Genomic DNA, 19,566 nt, shown 5'->3' on the forward strand with positions numbered 1-19,566 from the left:
GGTACTGGTTTATCACAGTTCTGGAGGCTGGGATCCAACCTCAAGGAGGCACCTGCAGATTCTGTCTGAAGAGAATCTGCTTCCTGGTCCATAGTTGGGTGATTTTTCACTGTTTCCTCGCAAGGCGGAAGGGACGAGGGAGCTCTCTGGGGACTCATTTGTAAGGCCACTAATCCCATGCATGTGGCCTCCATCTTCAGGACCAAGTCACCTCCCAAGGGCCCCACCTCTTAATACCACCCCTTGGGGATTGGGTTTCAACACGTGTTTATGAACTGGGGGGTCCCAAACGTTCAGTTTCCATCCTTGGAAGTTTGCATTCTTGGAGGCGGTACAGATTATTTTCCCAACCTTTCATTTTGGAAAATTTGAAACCTCAAAATGTTGCAAGAAAGTACAATAAATACCCGTATACCTATACTGGGCCAGCACAGGTGGTTTCTGATGAGACGTTTCTTCTTGGCTTGCAGATGGTGGCTTCTTGCTGTGTCCCCTTATGGCTTGTTCCGTAAGGGAAGAGGAGTCTCTTTCTCTTCCTATTAGGACACTACTTAGATGGCATTAGGACTCAAGTCCTACGGCTTTATTTAACGCAGTTACCTCCTGAAAGGCCCTGTCTCCAAATATAGTCACATGGTGGGTTAGGACGGCTGCATATGGATCTCAGGGGGACACAATTCAATTTCTAAATTTTAACAGGAATGTATTTCATCTTGCCACTGTGTGCATCCCTGATAAATGAAGGTATGGGCATTGCCTTGCATTGGAAAGCTGGAATTTTGGTAGTGAATGTGTAGAGTAGAATCTTTTCTTTGGTCATGTTCAAAACACTGTGGGTCTGTGAATAGGTACATATGTAACAGTTGCAAGAACAGTCCATAGATTTTCCTCCCTATAATAACTTAATTTTTTTCCCTAAAATAATTTCAAAGAACATGGTAAAAAGCCCCAGGAAAACCATACTTCTATTAACTTTGTTTTGCATGATTTCTCTTGGTGCTAAAAGATACATGATCATCACAAGGACATAGAATCATAGCTATGCAAAAATAATAAAATTGCATCCTTTAACAATTGTGTATTAAAAAAAAAAAAAAGGAAAATCACCAGAACCCTTCAAGTGGTAAGCATGTGGGAGATATTTTTCCCTACATTTTCAAAATGTTGTATTGGCCATATTATTTTAAAATTTTAAAAATGCACTTAATGAAAACCACGCAGAATTGAAAACCCCAATCCAAATATGGCCCATAATGAACTATTCTACAGTACCTAGATAGCTGGTTATCTACAGCAAATCCATAATTCTGAGCCACGTTCCCCTAAATTCCCATAGTTTTGCTTTACATGCTGTCTAGCTGTATAAGTTCAAGTGAAGACATGTATGCATGTGAAGGTAATTCGGCTTCCAAGAATTTTATATACAGGTAAACAGAATTGATTTTTGGATGACACCTCTCAGAGTACCACATGTTGAATTAAAGAATCAATTCAACTGCTCTCAATGGTAGCTCTTTATTTCAAAGCATGGCTTTGTTCACTTGTGCCTTTTCCCCAGACATCTAAAGATCCCCATTAAGGATTTAGGACCTCCTTGTAAGTTACACAGAAAGGGTTCAAACCCTCTATTATCGCTTATACCTATTGGAAACGTTCTGAATTTCCTGCATTTTTGGAACACCGTGAATGTGTGTTCATATTTCCCTGTTCACACCTGACCAGCACGGAAAGCTCCAGGCTGAATGTTTGAGGTTCCCTGCACTGACTTTGGGAGAAAGTAAGGGCACGTGGATGGTTATGCGAGGGGGCGGATGGGAGGCGTGGTCTCTTCACCGAGAGGAAAGGCTGCATGGGGATGCTGTGTTTTGGGGTCTTTCGTGGGGAAGAGGTGGGGGGTGATTCTGCCTGGATGTGGGTCTGGACGCTCATCCACGAGAATAAATGAAAAAATCAAATGTTTTCATTGTTGGCAGCACCGGGCACCGAGGCTCCTGCTCCGCTTCTGAGGGTACTGCCAGCCTGGACCCATGCATCGTGTCCCGGGAGGTGACTGAGCCAAGCAAAAGCCCCCAGGAGGCCAGGGGCCTGGAAGGTTCTCCGCCGGCCTTCTCACGAGTGCCCTGGGAGCAGGAGTGCCCTTCTGCCTCCATGCCCTTTGCTGAGGGCCCTCCGGACTCTTGCTTGGCGAGCCCAGTAGCAGAACCTAAAGACTGGCCGCTCGTTCAACACCCCAGGCGGGAACTGTCCCCAGATGCCTGTGGGGAGGCCCCAACAGCATCTGTCCCTGAGGGGGGCAGTTCTACTCAGTGCAGCGTGGGTGCTGTTGTCCCCAGTGCTGGGCACACATTGTCTTCCTCTAGCTGCACTGACCGGTCCGTGGGGGTTTCACCAGCACCTCATCAAGAGCTGATGAAAGGACAGCCTGGAGAAGACGGCCACCCTGGTGATTTCAAGTCCCAAGGGAATGAGGCTGCAGGTGGCCAGCCCCTAGCAGAGGCCAGGCAGGGGCCGGCCTCTGTGCCACAGGCCCTGGAAGCCCCTGCTGCCACTCAGCCAGGCAAGGCAGGCTCGCCTGGTCCAGAGGAGTCTCCCACAAAGCCCGAGACCCTGACTCTACCAGAGCCAGCCCCCAGAGCCTTGGACAGGGACAAATGCCAAGGGGAGGTGCCACCTCGGGCTTCTGCTGATGGCTCAGGATTGCCCGGGGCCTGCCATCCCATGAGGAGCCCTGCAGGGGCTGCCCAGGAAGATGACACAAGTTCCCGGGAAAACTGCCAGCAGCAAATGGGAGCACTTCTGGCACACGTCGAGCCACCCTGGGATTCCCAGAGCTGCACTCCGGTGCCTGGAGCCAGGGGCTCTGGGAAGGAGACCGGGGAGGCCTGCGATGCTCGGGGTCACTTGCAGGCAGGGGGCCCAGGAAGTGAGCCCGGTGCAGCCAACCCTGCAGCAGCAGACAGCCAGCCCCGAGGGGCTTTGCTCACGAGCACAGAGCCTGCCCCACCTGCACCAATGGAGGACAAACGTCCAGCTTCGGGCTCCGCTGCATCACCAACTGCTCAGGCCTCTGCCGCTGCAGAAGAATCCAGCTGGTTCACCGAGGAGATGGTTTCCGGGGCAGAGATGCCAGTTCTTACGAATCTGGCCAAAAAGTTAGCAGATGCAGGATTGGCAGGACGGGAGAAGCTCAAATCTGATCTCAGAAGTGAGGGAGAGGGTCTAGGAGGGAACTGTGGCAAAGGCACTGCCTCTTTGCCCCAGGAGGACAGTGGAGAGGTCTCAGTGAGGGACCAGAAAGTCCAACAAGGAGTACTGCCCCCCGGCCCAACCAGTGTATCAGATGAAAAGGCGAGAAGCACACTAGGGCCAAAGGATGAAGCCATGGCCCCTGAAAGCCCAGCTGTGGCTGAGGAGGAGAGCAGACTACCCAGGGCCAACTCTAGGGGACAGGAAGAAGTCCCAGAGCCACTTGCTGGTAGAGATCCTGAGAAGCCATGGGAGGAGCAACCCGGGGCCTTAGGCTGCAAGCCCCGCCCAGAGGTGGAAAAAGACGAGGTTTCGAAGCTAAGCCCTGATGTGGACAGCAACGTGCATCCCAGCACCGACTCAGCACAGCCACCCAGGAGGGAGGGTCCCGGGCACACCAATAGGTCTGGCTCTCCACCCGCAGATGCAGTGAGGAGCTCGGTGGCCTGTGGGATGATGGGGGAAGCCCATGTGGTCCAGGCCTCTGGCTCACTGCCCAAGCGCCCGGAGAAGGAGCTCGCCCTGCCCCCCGGGCCAGATGGAACTGGTGAACACGTTCTTCCCAAAGAAGCTGTCTGGGAGGTGCTGGGATTGCAGACCCAGTGTCCCGACCCCCTTCGGGATGTGGAGGGATTGGAAAGAATGGACGCTCTTCCTGCTTTAGAATCGGAGAAATCAGACTTCCTGTTCACTTCTGCGGCAGAGGTCATCCCCAAAGCCCAGGAGGCGGAGAGCCCATCTGACACAAAGATGAGGAGCTGCCCGTCGGCACGGAGGCCCAGCAGCTGTGCTGGGGAGGGCTTGCTGACACCCTCGGGCCAACCTTGTGGGCTGGGACGTGAGGCAGCTGGTCAGGAAGTCCATGCTGATGGGCCACATCCCCTCGAGGGGGAGAATCTGGCAGTGGATGGTGGTCTTTCAGTGCTCAGCCAGGAGCGAGATCAGCAGGGAAACCCATCCTGCGACAGCTGGCCACAAGTAGCTGCTTCTGAGGGGCCCCGAGTATCTTCTGAGAACCGTCTCCAGCCATTGCAATCAGAACCAGAAGCATCCGTGTCTGACATGCTCAGGGAGAAGCCCCAGCAGTGTGAAAATGAGCAAGAGACTTATGCAGGCAGTCGAGGCTTTAAGAACCTGGACACAGATGCTTCTCCAACCCTCCTCCCTGTGGGACCTCTGGAGGACGTGTGCTTGTCCATCCATGGCAGAGAGGAACAAGTTTGCGGACTGGACCTTCAAGGGGAGCTCCCCGAAGGCGGTCTGGCTGCTGCTCCAGGTTTGGCTCCCAGGGGCGTGGTTCCGGGGAGTGCAGCGACAGAAGCACCAGAGCTGTCAGCAACAGTAGGACCGGCGTCGTCCGAGCCAGGGCAGGATGAGCGGGAGGGAGCGTGCCGTGGCGGCCTGCCTTCCGTAGTCTCGCCCCCTGCAGCAGATGCCTCCAAGGACTCTCCTCTCGAAGGTCACCTGAGCGGAGAGGAGAGTCGCTGTGCACAGCAGGGGCCCAACAAGCCCCAGCAGGAACGGGCAGGTGTGTCGCAAGCCGGCGGCCGGCATGAAGAAGCATGTCTCAGGGATGCAGAACTTTCTCAAGCCGCTGACGCTCAGCCCCCGCTCCAGGGGTTGGGTAAGACAGAGAAGGCAAGTGGGAACACAGAGGTGACCCCACCTTGTGGGCCTGACTCAGTCGCCCTCCTGGATGCAGCTCAGGGCCCGCCAGCCCCGGCGCCCGCCAGCCTTAGAGTCACACCCAGCCAGGATGCCCCAGACACAGAGGCGTGTGGGGAAACGCAGGGAGGCGTGCAGCAACCCGTGCCGGCCCCGCAGAAGGAAATGGAGCTCCCCACCGCCTCGGATGCCGAGGCCCCGAAGCTCCTGGGAAGTCTCCCAGTGGCCAAGGATCAAGGTGCGGACTGTGGGGCCGCCGAGACTGGTGGGAATGCCGAGGGAGGGGAGCTGGGGGTGCAGCGGGCTCTGGAGGGGCCCACGGAGGTTGCTCTGAGTGGCGGCTCCCTCCACACTGAGCAGCGCGCCTCCCCTGGGAAGGAAGATTCTACTTTTGCCCCGAGTGAGCCAAGCGGAGCAGCGCAGCTCTCAGCCAGCTGCCAGGATGCCTCGCTGCCAGCCGAAGAAGTGGGGGGCATGCCCGGGAGCGAGGTGGATATTTCTGCAGCCCAGGCTGTCCCCGACCCAAAGAGACCCCTGCCACCTGGGCCACCAGAAGAGGCCGCTCCAGACACTCCTTACCTGCACATCCATGGTGCTGCCGGGAAAGGCGCAGGCCCTCGTCCCATTGAAGAGCCCCTTCTGGCCTCGGGACAAGCCACCTCCATGAAGCTTTCTGCCGGCTTGCTCACCCCTCCCTCACGACCAGGAGCAGCCAGTGCGGAGGTCTCTGTGGTGCAAGCGAGCAGTGGAAGCCCCAAAGCTGGAAGCGTTGAGGGACCCGCGGGCTCCATCCCCTACCTGGACAGGGCCCCCCTTCTGATGGAGAGTAAGCAGATGACAGGGGAGGAGGAGGAGGCAAGAGCGCCGGGTGCAGACACCCAGCCTGGCGGGATGCCAGTGCACCCCATCAGCAAGGAGAGCTTGGCAGGTGAGGTAGCAAGGGAGCCAGAGGGCAGTGGGAAGAGGATGGTAGACCCTCCCGAAGATCCACGGAGAGGTGCGTCAGGCGGTGTGGACGCAAGCTCCAAGCAGATCGGCATGATCACGGGGTTCCCTGACTTCAGGGAGCACATCACCAAGATCTTTGAGAAGTCTGTGCTCAGAGCCCTGACCACCGATCGGCCCCAGAGCACAGCGGGAGAAAAGGCAGGAGCCGAGGGGAGCCTGAAGGGCGAGGACCTCACCGGGCCACGCCCAGAGAAGACTCCCGGTGGGGCTCAAGGAGCGGCCATCGCCCCTCCCCTTGCCGTTCCTTCTGGACTCGGGGTGGACACAAAGGAAAAGAAGCAAGAGTTGCCTACAGAGGCTCAGCTGCCCTCTCTGGTCCCCCAGGATCCTGCTCCGGAAAGGCTGCCCGGCTCGGCAGCGCCAGCCTCTGAGCCGAGCCTGCCAGGTGCCGGTGTGGGAAAGGAAATGACCATTGTCCCACCGATGGTGCAGGACGGTGAGAAGCCAGATGGGGCTGGGGAGGCCGGGCCGGGGCGTGCAGGCCAGGCCCCCTCCCAGCAGGCTGGGGGCCAGCGAGAACGAGCCTCAGGTCCTTCCCTGCCCACCGCCGTTCTGGAGACTCCCGGGGGAAAAGCTGCGGACTTCCAGGGGGAGCCCCAGAGCCACCAAGAAGGGGCCTCAGTTCCAGAAGGCAGAATTCCTCCTGGAATAGACTCCCAGGACCGTCAACCCGGGGAGGATGGTGCCTGGGGCTTTGCTCACACAGGGGGTCCGAGTGACGTGCCATTGTCCACCTCTGTCCTGGGAGCATCTTCTCCCCACAGTGGGGTTTCAACTGTGGCCGAGGCCCTCTGTGCATCCGGGACCCCTGCCGCCCCTGGGAGCGAGCAGAGGTGTGGAGGTGGTGCCCTGGGTGAGCCGGGTGCTCCTGAGCCAGAGGCTGTAGAAGTAACAGCCACGCCCCTGGAGCCTGGCTTGGGGGCAGGAGCTGCTGGGGAAGCAGACGGTGACGTCACTTCGAGCACAGCTGAGACCGCGGCACGTGTGGCTGGGGACCTGCCCGAGACAGGTACAACAAGGATGTTCTCTGGTGCTGCTCACGGGGACGCAGGCTGCTCTGTTGGGGCCCCAGGCTCGGAGGATGCCGCCACTCTGCCGGGGGCCAGCCCGGCCGGGCACCTGCCGGCTAAGGAGCAGCCCGGGCCCCAGCCCCCAACTCCTGTTGGGGGCGGGAAGGTGCACGTCTCTTCACCGCCGGAACCTGACAAGGATCAGGACCCGAGACCCCAAACCCTGGCTCCGGGAGTGCTCCAGGCCGAAAGGTACAGAAAATAACAAACTTCCAGGGGGATGTGGGGCCAGTGTCAAAAGTGAATCCCAGTTTTTAAGAGTCAATCAAATAGATGGGTGGTGCTTTAAAAAGATAGGTTTTCTATGCTTAACGGTTTAAATTTACCTGCTCGCAACTTCTGGATGTGCTAAGATTCTGAAAAAGGTGAGAGAATTGGGCGGAAGTGGGAAGCTGCGTGTTGGTCCCAAACAGAGCCCCGTTTGCTCTGCGTTCTTGAGTTCATCTCACTCAAACTGTCTGAAAAGAGTGAAATGTGTACTAGCTGGCCACGCTCTAGGGGTGTAGGTCAGAGTCAATCACAGGTTTTTCTGGACCCCAAATACCTTTGCTTTTGAATCTGGATTTATTTACACGGAGAGGCCCCGATGATCCAAGAGCATCCCAAAGCCATTGACTGCTGGAAGGTGATTTTTTTTTTCTATGCATTTTGGGGTAGTGGCACCTTAAAGCTTGAATTGGGAGATGGACTGTTTTAGTCACATGTGGAGAGAAATCCCCTTCTTACCATCTATGTCTATGTATTGTCCCAGAAGCAGCCCCAGGCCTGGCCTATCCACCTTAACTTCCATTCCCGAGAAGGAAGCTCCAGATGCCCCAGACGAGGTCATCCCGGACGCGGCCAGAAGCGTGGGAGGAGCAGAAAGGTCAGTGAAAAGGGGTCAGCCTTTGCAGAACCACGAGGCCTTCTTCGGAAGACGCGAGGAGAGGCGGAGGAGAGTTCTGTTCACACACACGAGTCTTTACATAAGCAAGGAGCAAAGAGCCTTTCCCATTCTTTATACAGGGAAAGCAGTGCCCAAGGTGACGGAAAGCTCCACTGTTATCCTCGGGATGGAGTGAATTTCACGTCTGAGCTTATTACCTTAAAACAAAACCAAACAGCCTTACTGAGATGTAATTCACATACCATATAGTTCATTCATTTAAACTGTACAATTCCATGGCTTCTCAGAGTTGTGCAAACATCCCTACTATCAACTTTAGAACCTTGTCATCCCCCTTCCCCCAAAGAAACCCTGTACCCCTTGGACATCACATGCCAACCCCCAGCGCTAGGCAAGCACGAATTTGAGGCAAATGGGTTCAGCCATGATTGAGTCTCTGGAGCAGGAATGTCGTCTCACCAACCCCAGCCACACTCCAGAGAGATGTCGAGAACAGGGGACAAACAACAGACGTAACCGTGAACGCCGGACCCTCACACGTGTGTGAAGTGTGCCTCCCACGTCTCTCCCAAGTGAAATGCCACCGAGGATCGTAGAAAAGCAGCTGCTGAGACGGGAAAGGGAGATATTGTGAACATCCTTAGTTAGACCTCTGGCTGTTCTGGTGCTCTGTGCGTGTGCGTGTGTGAGTGAGTGTGTGTGCGTGTGTGTGTGTGTGTGTGTGTGTGTGTGAGTAGAGCAGGGCTGGACTTTAAATGAGTACCTGGGGCAGCCCAGTGTATCCTCCTGAACAGCTGTAGGCACGTTAGAAACGATTTGATTCATAGTGTGCGCACGCGGAAAGAATGTGCGATCACCTGTTTTTCGAGTCTGAGCGCTTCCCCCCACCCCCGGCTGCCTCTCTGCCCTGACCAGGGCGCCTCCTGTAACTCTGGGCCAGCGAGATGCAGGCGCGTGCTGGCCAGGCAGGGGCAGGAGTAAGGGACAGGGACACTTGTCTCTGCTGCTGATGTAGCACCAGAGTCCTCCCACGGCCCTTGCTGGTCTGTCTCTGTGATGCTTCCAGTTCACCCAGGACAAATATCTCATAGGAAAATCCTCTCCCTCCCCCCGATAAGATATGAACCCCCCTCCCAACGTCCCTGGAGGTGTTACCCCTTCTTGGAGTACTTGGGGCCAGACGTATGTATAGTCGTTCAAGAAACGGTTCAGGGCTGACCGTTCTAATTGCTTGAACGTTTTATTTATTTATTTGTTTGTTTGTTTTTTTTAGGAAATCTTTTTTTTTTTTAAAGATTTTATTTACTTATTTGACAGAGAGAGAGAGATCACAAGTAGGCTGAGAGGCAGGCAGAGAGAGAGAGAGGAAGGGAAGCAGGCTCCCTGCTGAGCAGAGAGCCGGATGCCAGGCTTAATCTCAGGACCCTGAGCCGAAGGCAAAGGCTTAACCCACTGAGCCACCCAGGCACCCCTGCTTAAACATTTTAAATCATAATTTCTAAATTATTATTAGAACTCTGTAAGAAATAGAAAAGTATAAGGAACGAGAGAAAAGGCCACAACCTCACCACCTAATGATGACTGGTATTTATGATGTGTATTTTCAGCCACTGTTTTCTCTGTTTAAATATGTGCACAGTGCTCTTTCCCTTTGCCATCAGAACTCTGCAAGCTTGTCTTCGTGGCTGAAGGTATCTGACTTAGCACTTCATTGAGCAGCGGACATTTTGGTGGGTTCCCTTCGCCCTGATGGAGGACGGTCTGCTAAGGGGTAGACTCTCAGACTCTCTCAATTTGGCAGCCGCTCGTCCCCTGCGAGGGTGCTGTGAGTGCAAAATACATCCCGGGGGGTGAAGACTTCGTATGGAAAAAGAACATAAAACACATCATTCATAGTTTTTATGCTGGTACATGTTAAAATAATATTTCAGGTATATTGGGTGAGAATTTATTATTAAATTCTGATTCACATGTTTCTTTCCCCTATTTCTAATGTGGCTACCAAAACTTTTAAAATTACATATGTGACTTTGGCATTTGTGGTTTGCATGTGTGACTCACAGTCGACTTCTGGTTAGATCATTTGGCTCCAGAACATTCACTGCCCTGGTCCTTGACAGAGGAGGGCTGGCCTTTCCTGTCCTTTGGGCTCTTGGGAAAAATGCCTGCCCCCGTCACACTGGCTGAGGATTTCCAGAAAGAATTCCGAATGGACCCTCTGCCCCAGCCTGCCCAGTGGGGTGACCTTCAACTCCCCTCCCTCTGGAGGAATTACGGGGGCAGCGACATCCGGGCAAATAAGCGGCCACAGATTCCAACTTAGGCTCGGTAGACCATCAGAGGTCTCCCCGAAGATAGAGACCAGCTCCGTCCAACAGAAATAGGACGCGAGCCGCGTATGTGAGCTGAAGTTTTCTACAAGCCACACTCAAAACTAAACAGGAATGGGTAATATTAATTTCAATAACATATTCTATTCCACCCAGTATATCACAAATATTAAAATTTTAATGAGTAATTGATATAAAGATGATTAATTTGAAATTCTACCTTCTTGTTTTCATACGAAGTCTTTGAAAGCTGGTGTGTATTTTATAGCCGTGGTGCATGATTTGGATCAGTCACATTCCAAGTAGTCAACAGCCACAAGTGGTGAGGGGCTGCTCGACTGAACACCACCGCCCCTCCCAGAGCTCTGACACCTGTCAACAATGAGGTCCAAGCCTTCCCATGGGGGCCCCAAATGCCCACATCTCTCTGCCTAGCACCCTTATTCCTACAAGTTAAACATAAACGTTGGAAACACTTCTGGCCTTGCAGGGAGGAGGCTTAGGACCTCTGGTGAATCCTTCGGCCACAAGGGAGCTGTGTAGTGGACCTGGGCGGGCCTCAGAGAGAGTTCAGCCCAGGCCAGGGGGCACACATCCTGGGGAAGAGCAGGTGTTGTCTGTGAAGGTGAAATTCAGCAGTGGCCTGGGGTCAGTTAAGAGGCTACACAACGGGTAGACGCTGCCAAGAGCTGGGTGGGGATAAATTTCAAAGCAGGGGCCCCAGATTCACACCACAGCTCTGCCCGTTAATTACATCTGTAACCTCAGTTTTCCCATCTGTAGAATGGGGAGGACAACTGTCCCTGCTTCATGGGATTGCTGCGAGGGCTGAGATCATCGGTTCCAGCACAATTCTGGCACATTCTAGAGCTGACTGGCTGTTCCCCGGTACCTTTCTGTGGTGTGGCCTGTTCTCATGCTGTGACCTGAATGGCCGCCATGTCCCCTCCTGTGGAGACTGTGGAGAACCTTCTCCTCGGGGCAAGGTTCCAACCCGGCTGCTTCCTTTCCTCGTGCTGAATTCTTCGTCTGGGAAAATATCTTAATGGCTGAGGGGAGTGAATTCTTTCTTACCCCCTCCTGGGTAGCTCACAGTGATTTGCTTCAATTGGAAGTTTGTGAGATGGTGTTTTATTATAAAACCTTATGAATATCTTTCGTTGCGTACCATACTATATTGTATGGAGTTGCCCCAGGAAGAGCAAAACAAACCAAAACCAAAGTTTCTAGTCTCTTCTTGGTTATCAGGTGACGTGCATTTGTTGAATTTATTGAATTTTGAAGATTCTGTTGACCTGAATAGAGCTGATACCATGGATCGGGTTCAGTATCTTAGAAATGTCTCTTTTCTACCTCGGTGACAGGATAGTATGAGAACCCAATCTCATATACATGTAAGATGTTTAGGAGCACAAGTACGTTTACTGCTTTATTTCCCCGATTTTGAAGCCCACTTGGCACTTCTGGTGGATACGCTCTGGGTATCCTGTGGCTTTGTTGTCCCCCACACCTGACGGGTATATGCGCGCCCAGTTCTGGGAAGCAGGTGTTGATTTCTACCACTGTGTGGTCTCTGCCTCTGGAAGAGCCGGGGGCCTGCAGGCGGCCTCAATTTATTTTTAGATTGTTCTACAGAAAGTACTTGAGCAGATTTCAACTTTGTGCATATATGACTCTCTTCCTTGTGAATGGAAAATCTAGACTTGAATATTCTGATGCCACACCATGGATGGTGAGGGCTGTAGTGCCGGACCTGTCTTGGATATCCGCAAGCTTGCTTTTGCTGAATATTTGTTTACAGTGGTCTTTTTCTTTTCCATTTGGGGAGATGGTTGGAAAGCTATCCTTTCCAATGCGTAGTGCATTTTGAGAGGATTAAATTATTTCCAGATACTTGGGGTCCTAGTGCAGACCTAAGCTAAACCATGAAGGACAGCTGGCTTGAAAAGTTGGAGGAGGTCAGGAGAGGGAGAGAACAGAGGGAGGTGCCGGGTGTTGTGCCGAGGAAGTCCCCGCCGGGCCTGAGAGCCGCGCTAGAGTCATCCTTAACCTTCCTCCCACACTCGCTCTCCACTTCTTCCCTCTCTCCCCTCCTCCTTCTAAAATTACCAGCTGTGACACCGTGTTTTTGAGTTTAAGAATAAGGTTTCGAGGATGGCCACAGCTGAGTAAATTAAGGAAAGGGGTTGGGGGGAAGGATTCAAGCATAGGTCTCTTAGTAGATAAAACCAGGACAACGGATCCCCCTCTCTACCGAGATCCTTCTGGGTTTGCATTTGTATTACTTTGTTTAGATTATTTTAAACTTCTTTTTGAGAAGTGTTGGGCTGTGGCAGAGCCCAGCAGAGCTCAGGCACCCCCATGACTTGGAGCAAAATTCTCCCCAACCAGGAGACAGTAGAGTAAGACAGACCCGTTCGTACCCCACCAGTATCTTACTGGCTCAGCAGCCTTGGATGAACGGCTTCATAACTGTAAAATGGGAAAACCCCCCAAAAAACCAAAAACACTCTGTATTAGGGTTGGAATTAGGGTACGCTTGGAATGTTTCCAAAGCATCCGCTATCGTGCCTGGCATATGGTCGGTGTATAATAAAAATGGTACCTTTCTAATTTCAAATGTATGTATTTATAAGCATCCTGGCAATTAAGCAAAGGGAAGACACAGCCATGGTCCCTAAATGAAATAGTGAGAGCCCCCGCAGAAAGAGGGGGGCTGCCACTGGGGAAGGGTCATTTCCGGCGGTTTGGCCTGTCTGCAGCTACACGTCTGTCTTGTGTAACCTTGCTGGGCTCAAAAGGAGCTTGTTACAGGATTCAGAGGTCCATAGGAGCTAAAGCCTCTACCGATGACGTGGGTTTATAGTGTTATCGACAGCTCTAGTCATTGTGAGCCATCCCATATAAAAGTCAAAGGGCCTTTTAAAACATAGCCTTGATGTTCGGAAGCTTTTGTGTTCCATAATTGAAATGCATTTTCCTGGAGGTGAAGCTGTCCTTTGCAAGCTCACCAGGTCACTTTGGAAAGCCAGAAACCGTGCTTCCAGGCACCACACAAAGGGTGGCGGAGGCTGGATTTCCTGCTGTGGCTTCTGGCTCTTCTGGGTTTCTGAGCTGCTCTGCCCTGTGGCACCTGGACCAAGGTGGGGAGGAGCCGCTCGCCGCCACTTGAGAAACTTGTTTCCGAGCTGGGTGGTGATTTTCCAAATGAATGTGTCCGCACTGAGCTGGCTGCTCTTCTGGAACCTCTCATTACGACCACTGGCGGAAGCCCTAGGCGCGGCCCTGGGTGCAGCGGGGTTTGAGAAATGGGTATTTTGGACTCTGGCTGTTGATTGCAGGAAGGAAGCTTGGGGGCATTCTCCTTGAGGCTCAGAATAGGGAAGGGACAGGAAGCCAACTGGTAGGGAGCTAGGACCAGATTCTGGGCCCCAGTGGCCTCTGATGGCAGATTTCCCCCTTGATGCCTGAACTGAGCCAAGGGCCCTTCCACAGGGAGGGGCTGCTCTTTCTAGCCAGGCCAGCCGTCCCGCACCTGCTTCTAGGCTTTGAGAGAATTCTTAGTTCTAGGGTAGAGTAAGTGCGGTCCTAGAATTGGACAGACCGCAAGCTCCAGCTCCAGCTCCAGCTCTGTGACCGGGGGGCGTCGCCCTCTGAACCTGTTTGCTCACCTGCAGAACAGGGGCTCGCCACTCTCCCAGCATCGTTAGGATCCCAGGAGCCACTCTGTTCGGAATGCCTGACACGAAGCGAGGGCTCGATGGGAGTCTCCTTTCACTCAGGCCTCCTTCTGGCCCAAAGTACCTCCACACCCAGCACCTTCCTTCTCTGCCAGAGAAATCCAGCACCTCAGTAGGGGCTGTTGGTGGGCCCCGTAGCAGAGGAGGAAGGGGAGGCTCGGGCATGCGGTATGGCTTCCTCAAGGGCAGAGAGAGCTCATAAGAGCTGGAGCTGGGGGGCTAGAATTTCTCTTCTGGAAGGTGTTTCAGAGCTCAGCTTAGACCCCTGATCATGAACTTATCAGCCAGGTGGAATCTTGGCAAGGTTACTCTCTGCGACAGCACCGTCCACTAGAACTTTCTACGGTGATAGAAATGTTCTCTATCTCGTCTTCCAGTATGGCTGACCCTCGCTACATGGGGTTCCTGAGTCCCTGAAATGGGGACCCTTGAAAGTCAAGCGTCAGTTTCAGGGCGAGGTGGATTCAGGGCCACGGAGGAAATGAACTATGAATTGCACTGAACTTTGATTATTTAAATTGAAGTTGGACAAGCCACACAGGGCTAGTGGCTTCTGCAGGGGAGAGCCCAATTCAGAGACGTTGTTTCTTCACGTATCCAAGTGAGATGAATCATCACCATCAGAGCCGGTGTGGATTCCGGAAGGTTCTACACGTGCAGCCTAGCCGGGGCTAGGGCGCCCGTGGGCGGTGAGTGAGCGCTCGTTTCCCGCCGTGGCTCTGCAAGTGGCAAAGCCAGGGAGCTCTGTGTCCGGAGTAGAGCCTGGCGTAGAGTCACAGCAGCACAGATCAGCAAGAGGCGTCTCGAGCCCCTGAGCCAAGCCGATTAACCCCGGCCAGCCAGAGGTCCTTGCTTAGCCAGCATGACCTCATGCCCAGGCCTGGTGCGGAGGCCTCAGGGAATCCAGTCAACTAGCTCTAAACAGTGGTACTTAACCTCCCTGCCCACACCTCTCCGCTGGCCCCACCTGCGTGGAGCAGAAATGGGTTCAGGGCAGATACTGGCCTTCCACTTGCCCTGTCTGCACCATTCTTGTGCTGAGAAGCTGGCAGGGCCAGAGAGGCTGCCCAGAAGCATGGGGGGTCAGAAGGCCCCAGCTAACTGCCTCGCAACCTCCCTCCTTTTTCTTCTTAGGGCTTGTTAAATCGTTCAGCGTTAAATATTTTAGCAGCCTGATGATTCAGACCTTGACTGTGAAAGTGTTTCTGTTTCCAGGGAAGGCACTGGCACAGGTCTGAGTACTGATACTCCTAATGCCCTTTCCTTTTGCAAAATGGGCAGAGTGTGTTTGGAACAGAAACCTCAGGGGAGGGGTGCATCTATGCCCTGGGAGAGGGGAGGGTGAGCCACGAGAGGACCACAGTGCGTGGTGGACTTGTGTCTCAGCCCAGGAGCCCCCACCCGGGGGAAGCAGGGAGACTGGGTCCCCGATGCTGCCCCACGTCAGCCAGGAGGGTCAGATGGGGAGGGACCAGAGTGAGGCTGAGGAGGAAAGCAGACTGGAGGTATGGGGGCATGTTAGGCCACCTGAGTGCAAATACACCTCTTCACTCTCAAGGCTCTGTTGGTTGGTCAAGTGACTACTCTAAGCCTCGGCTTCCTCATAGGTACATGGGGGGGGGGGCGCTAATGTCTCTGGGGAGTTAAAGAGGTGTTTGTTTTTTATTAGTTTTTAAAAATTTATTTATTTGAGAGAGAGAACAAGAGAGCACAAGCAGGGGAGGGGTAGAGGGAGAAGCAGACTCCACCCTGAGCAGGGAGCCCGATGCGGGAGTTGATCTCAGGACCCCAGGATCAGGACCTGAGCCGGAAGCAGACACCCAACCAACTGAGCCACCCAGCGCCCTGAATGGAGGTTATAGGAGGCAAGACACAGAACACTCAGCATAGAGCCAGCTTTTTTTTTCTTTCTTCTTCTTTTTTTAAAGATTTAGTTGTTTATTTTGAGAGAGAGAGAGAGCAAGTGAGAACATGCAGAAGGGAGGGGCAGAGAGGGAGGGAGAGAGAGTCCCAAACAGACTCCACACTGAGTGTGGAACCTGACGCAGGGCTCGATCTCCTGACGCCGAGATCGTGACCTGAGCTGACACCAAGAGTCCATGGCTTAGCCCACTGAGCCCCCCAGGAACCCCGAGCCAGCTTTCAGTAGCCAGTAGCTGTGACTATGAGAGCTGGGGCCTGACAGCTCTCCGAGAGCCCAGGAACAAGGTCCCTGAGGGGCACGGAAGCCAGCAGGCAGCTCCATCCCCACCACTGGCTCAGCACTTACCCGGCAAATACACCCAGCCTGGGTGCTTAGAAGGGAAGTCAAGGTCTCTTTCCTGAACCTGCACGCAGGCTCCTCTGCTGGGAAGATGGTTGGGGTCAATGCATGGGTGGGTTGACCGGCTGCGGGTAATACCAGCATGCGAGTTGGTGATTCCTAGCTCAGTGCTCACATGCTCCGAAGGGATCAGGTTGTTCAGTAGGTTCTCTACTCCCTGTGCCTTCTCCAGGGGACTGTACTTCCTTCCGCTCCCTGGGACTCTGTATTCTCCCACATGGGATGAGGAGTTAGGGTCACGATTCTGAATCCTCTGTTTAGGGGTGCTTCCTTGGATACAAGTTTGATCATCTCCAGAGGAGGGTGGGGTCCTGGCTGGTGGCCAAGAGAAAAAGCCACGATCTTGTTTCTTTGGGAATGTTAGACTTGCAGACAAGGCTTTTGGTTTCCCAGCATCTGATACTCTGCGTGACAGGCAGTGGGCACTCCATAAGCACTTCTGAATAATTCAACCCGAGTGACTATCCGGTGAGTTGGTGGCTTCCTGTCCTGGAAAATCGGGTCAGGCAGGACTGAGAGGCGGGCGCTGGGTCTCACTTCCAGCTCTGCCATTAGCCTCTAAGCCAGTTCCTTAGCTACTCTGAGCCTCAGTGTCCTTGCCTGTAAAATGTGTATAACACAAGGGTCTAGTGCATGGACATATTATGAAGATTGCACAAAACTAATGTGTGTAAAGAGCTTAGCAGAGTGCCTGCCTGACATGCAGTAAGTACTTAAAGATCAGGGATAATTGCTTCTATTGTTAGTATCATTGTTACCGTCATAATTTGAATGAAGCTAATACTATCATCAAGGCAGGTTACTGGTAAACTTGTGTTTTGACACATGGGCTCGCTGAAATTTGCTAAAGTTCATTTGCATCTGCTTTGGATTCTTGGGAACCGGTCACCACCATCTAAAGATACCTCCCATCCCAGAGCCACCAGCCTCCCTACCCGGGTGGCTTCTATGTTGCAACATTATATCTGATGCAAGGTCAAGCCATCCAGCATACATGGGGAATGCATTCTTTTCCTCGGGGAACTCAGGCTTTGGGGTTAACCTCTTGCCAAGTGTGGCTGCAAAGAAGCTGAAACCTAACATTTGTGGGAGGGAGGGAGCGTCTGTGTGGGTGAGCCCGGCTGGGGCTACACCACCGGGACGCAAGCCCCAAACGCATCTTATGGGACAGATTGCCCTCACTTTTGGCACAACGTTTTGAGCTGCTGGCCCATCCCAAACCTCCTAGAGGAAGGGGCAGGGCTGCAAGCTGTCTGTCCTTGCCTAACAGCCAGACAGCATAGCATAGCATGATGGCTACAGGAGGAGACCCTTCCTGGCAGGTGACCAAACCTCTGGAATTCAAACATGCATGGCCGGCGTTGGCAGAAAGTGAGAGTCTGGGGGAGCAGGGAGTATAGGCCATGGTGTGAGGTCTCAGCTCCAGGCCAGAATGCCTTTCCGGGCCACCTAGGAAGGATGTCTGACTCTGTCTCCCGAGTCATGAGAGCAGGGGTGCTCACCCTTGGAGACAGGTATGACCTCATGCGTGGCTTCAGGGATTTGCAGTCATGATACAGCACAACCAGAAGGACTTCGGGACCTTCAGCCTCCTCATTTTACAGATGAGAAACCCGATACCCAGAGAAGGTGTGTGACTTCCTTAAGGACACACAGCATATCCTCAGATCACTAGTCCAACTCCTCTTAAGTGCAGTTCTTCTGGCCTCTTTTGGTTCTTTTCCACAAACCCACTGGACGGTGGTGAGTAAGCATCACCCTTGCCAAGCCCAGAAAGCTGCCCAGGTGAGCCAGGTTTGCACTGATGTCACAGATTGTTTCCTTCAGGGGCTGGTCACGGCTGAAAGGAATCCTGTGCTCGGGTCGGCTCGGAGAAAGCAACACAGGCAGGCTTGCTCTGGCTTTTTTGCAAAGTAAGCGGCCGCCTGGCGCTGGCTTTCCCTTCGCTTGTGGCTGGTGGCAGTTGCAGCAGAGTGCGGCCAACCCTCTGTGAAACGTGAGCTGGACGAGAGCTCACGGATTCTCTAATTTGCCACAATCCGGGGAGGGTGCAGATGTGGGTGGAGAGGGCAGTCTCGGACGAGAGTTCAAGAGAAAGTTCTGTGAAAACGTGAGCGTGGTCTCCTAGCTGAGTGTGTCTGTGTGAGCAGTTTACCAGGAAGCGCTCAGGGTGGTTTCTCTCTAAATTTCTTTGCAAACAGTTGAGTCATGAGAGCTTGGGAGGTAAAATACTGTTTTTGTAAAGATTTCGGGTTTTTTTTGAATTTTAAAAGATTTTATTTATTTATTTGTGAGAGAGTGAGAGACAGAGAGAGAGAGAGCGCGCACTCAAGTCGGTGGGGAGGGGCAGAGTTAGAGGGAGAAGCAGACTGCCTGCTGGGCAGGGAGCCCGATGTGGGGCTTGATCCCAAGACCTCAGGATCATGACCTGAGCCGAAGGCAGACGCTCAACCCACTGAGCCATCCAAGTGCCCCTTTAAAGATTTTATTTGTAAGTGATCACCTCACCCAACGTGGTGCCCGAACTCAAAATCCAGAAATCAAGAGTCCCATGTTCCTCTGACTGAGCCAGCCAGGCGCCTGGAGAGAAAACCCTCTTCCCCAACATGGCAGGGTTTAGCTTTGCTTTTGCACAAGGATAGGAAGTTTATCCACTAGAAACCACCAGGCTCTGTGTTGAATTGAGGTTTATTCCTCCTGTCTCGTTCCTGTTTTATCTTCAGTGGAGGGTGATTCTTCTGCAGAGATGTCCCCTGTGGGGGCCGTTTGGGTTCTTCAGGACCTTCCTTTGCATTCTGCTTTTGGGAACTCTGACCCGATGCGATGTGGGAGGTGGTCACATCTTCCTGATCCTTCCCCCTGTCCTGAAAAACCATCAGCTCTACAAATCCAAGTAAGGGCATTTGTGCCTTCTCTTCTCTTCCCTTTTCCTTTGACATAAAATGTGGAGAAACGTGTAAACACAGAGGCAGGCCCGGATTCCACAGGCGTTGCAGGTGAGAGCTGCAACATGGCTGGGAGGTGCCGAGCAGACACACCAGCTCAGGTTTTAGGGGGACCCTCCACCTGCCCTGCACCTCCCACTCCGCGTCAGCCCTCTAGGGACCACCTTCTTGTTCAAGAGACCAGAGAGGCAAATGGAGTGTGAAACCCTCTTCCTGCTCCAGCTCCGCAGGACACCTCTCCCCTTCCCCTGCCTCAGTAGCAAGAGTCTTTTCTGTAACCTGACCTCGATTTGAGACACAGACAAATGTGCTACAGTTTATCATCTAGGATTTCATCCCTTACAGCAGAGCTT

General features: G+C 53.3%; 1 protein-coding gene across 10 annotated transcripts in view; it reads left to right on the forward strand.

The window, feature by feature from the left end:
• The window catches only part of TACC2 (transforming acidic coiled-coil containing protein 2), a 202,654-nt gene that overhangs the window by 58,482 nt on the left and 124,606 nt on the right, over positions 1–19,566 (forward strand). For all 10 annotated transcript variants that reach the window (XM_082722662.1, XM_082722668.1, XM_082722669.1 and 7 more), the window contains 2 exons: positions 1,974–7,181; positions 7,741–7,854. In XM_082722662.1, the coding sequence (XP_082578788.1) occupies positions 1,974–7,181; positions 7,741–7,854 (5,322 nt within the window). The remainder of the gene's footprint in view (positions 1–1,973; positions 7,182–7,740; positions 7,855–19,566) is intronic.

This window comes from Mustela nivalis (assembly GCF_964662115.1).
Source record: "Mustela nivalis genome assembly, chromosome: 2".
Taxonomy (NCBI): Eukaryota; Metazoa; Chordata; class Mammalia; order Carnivora; family Mustelidae; genus Mustela; species Mustela nivalis.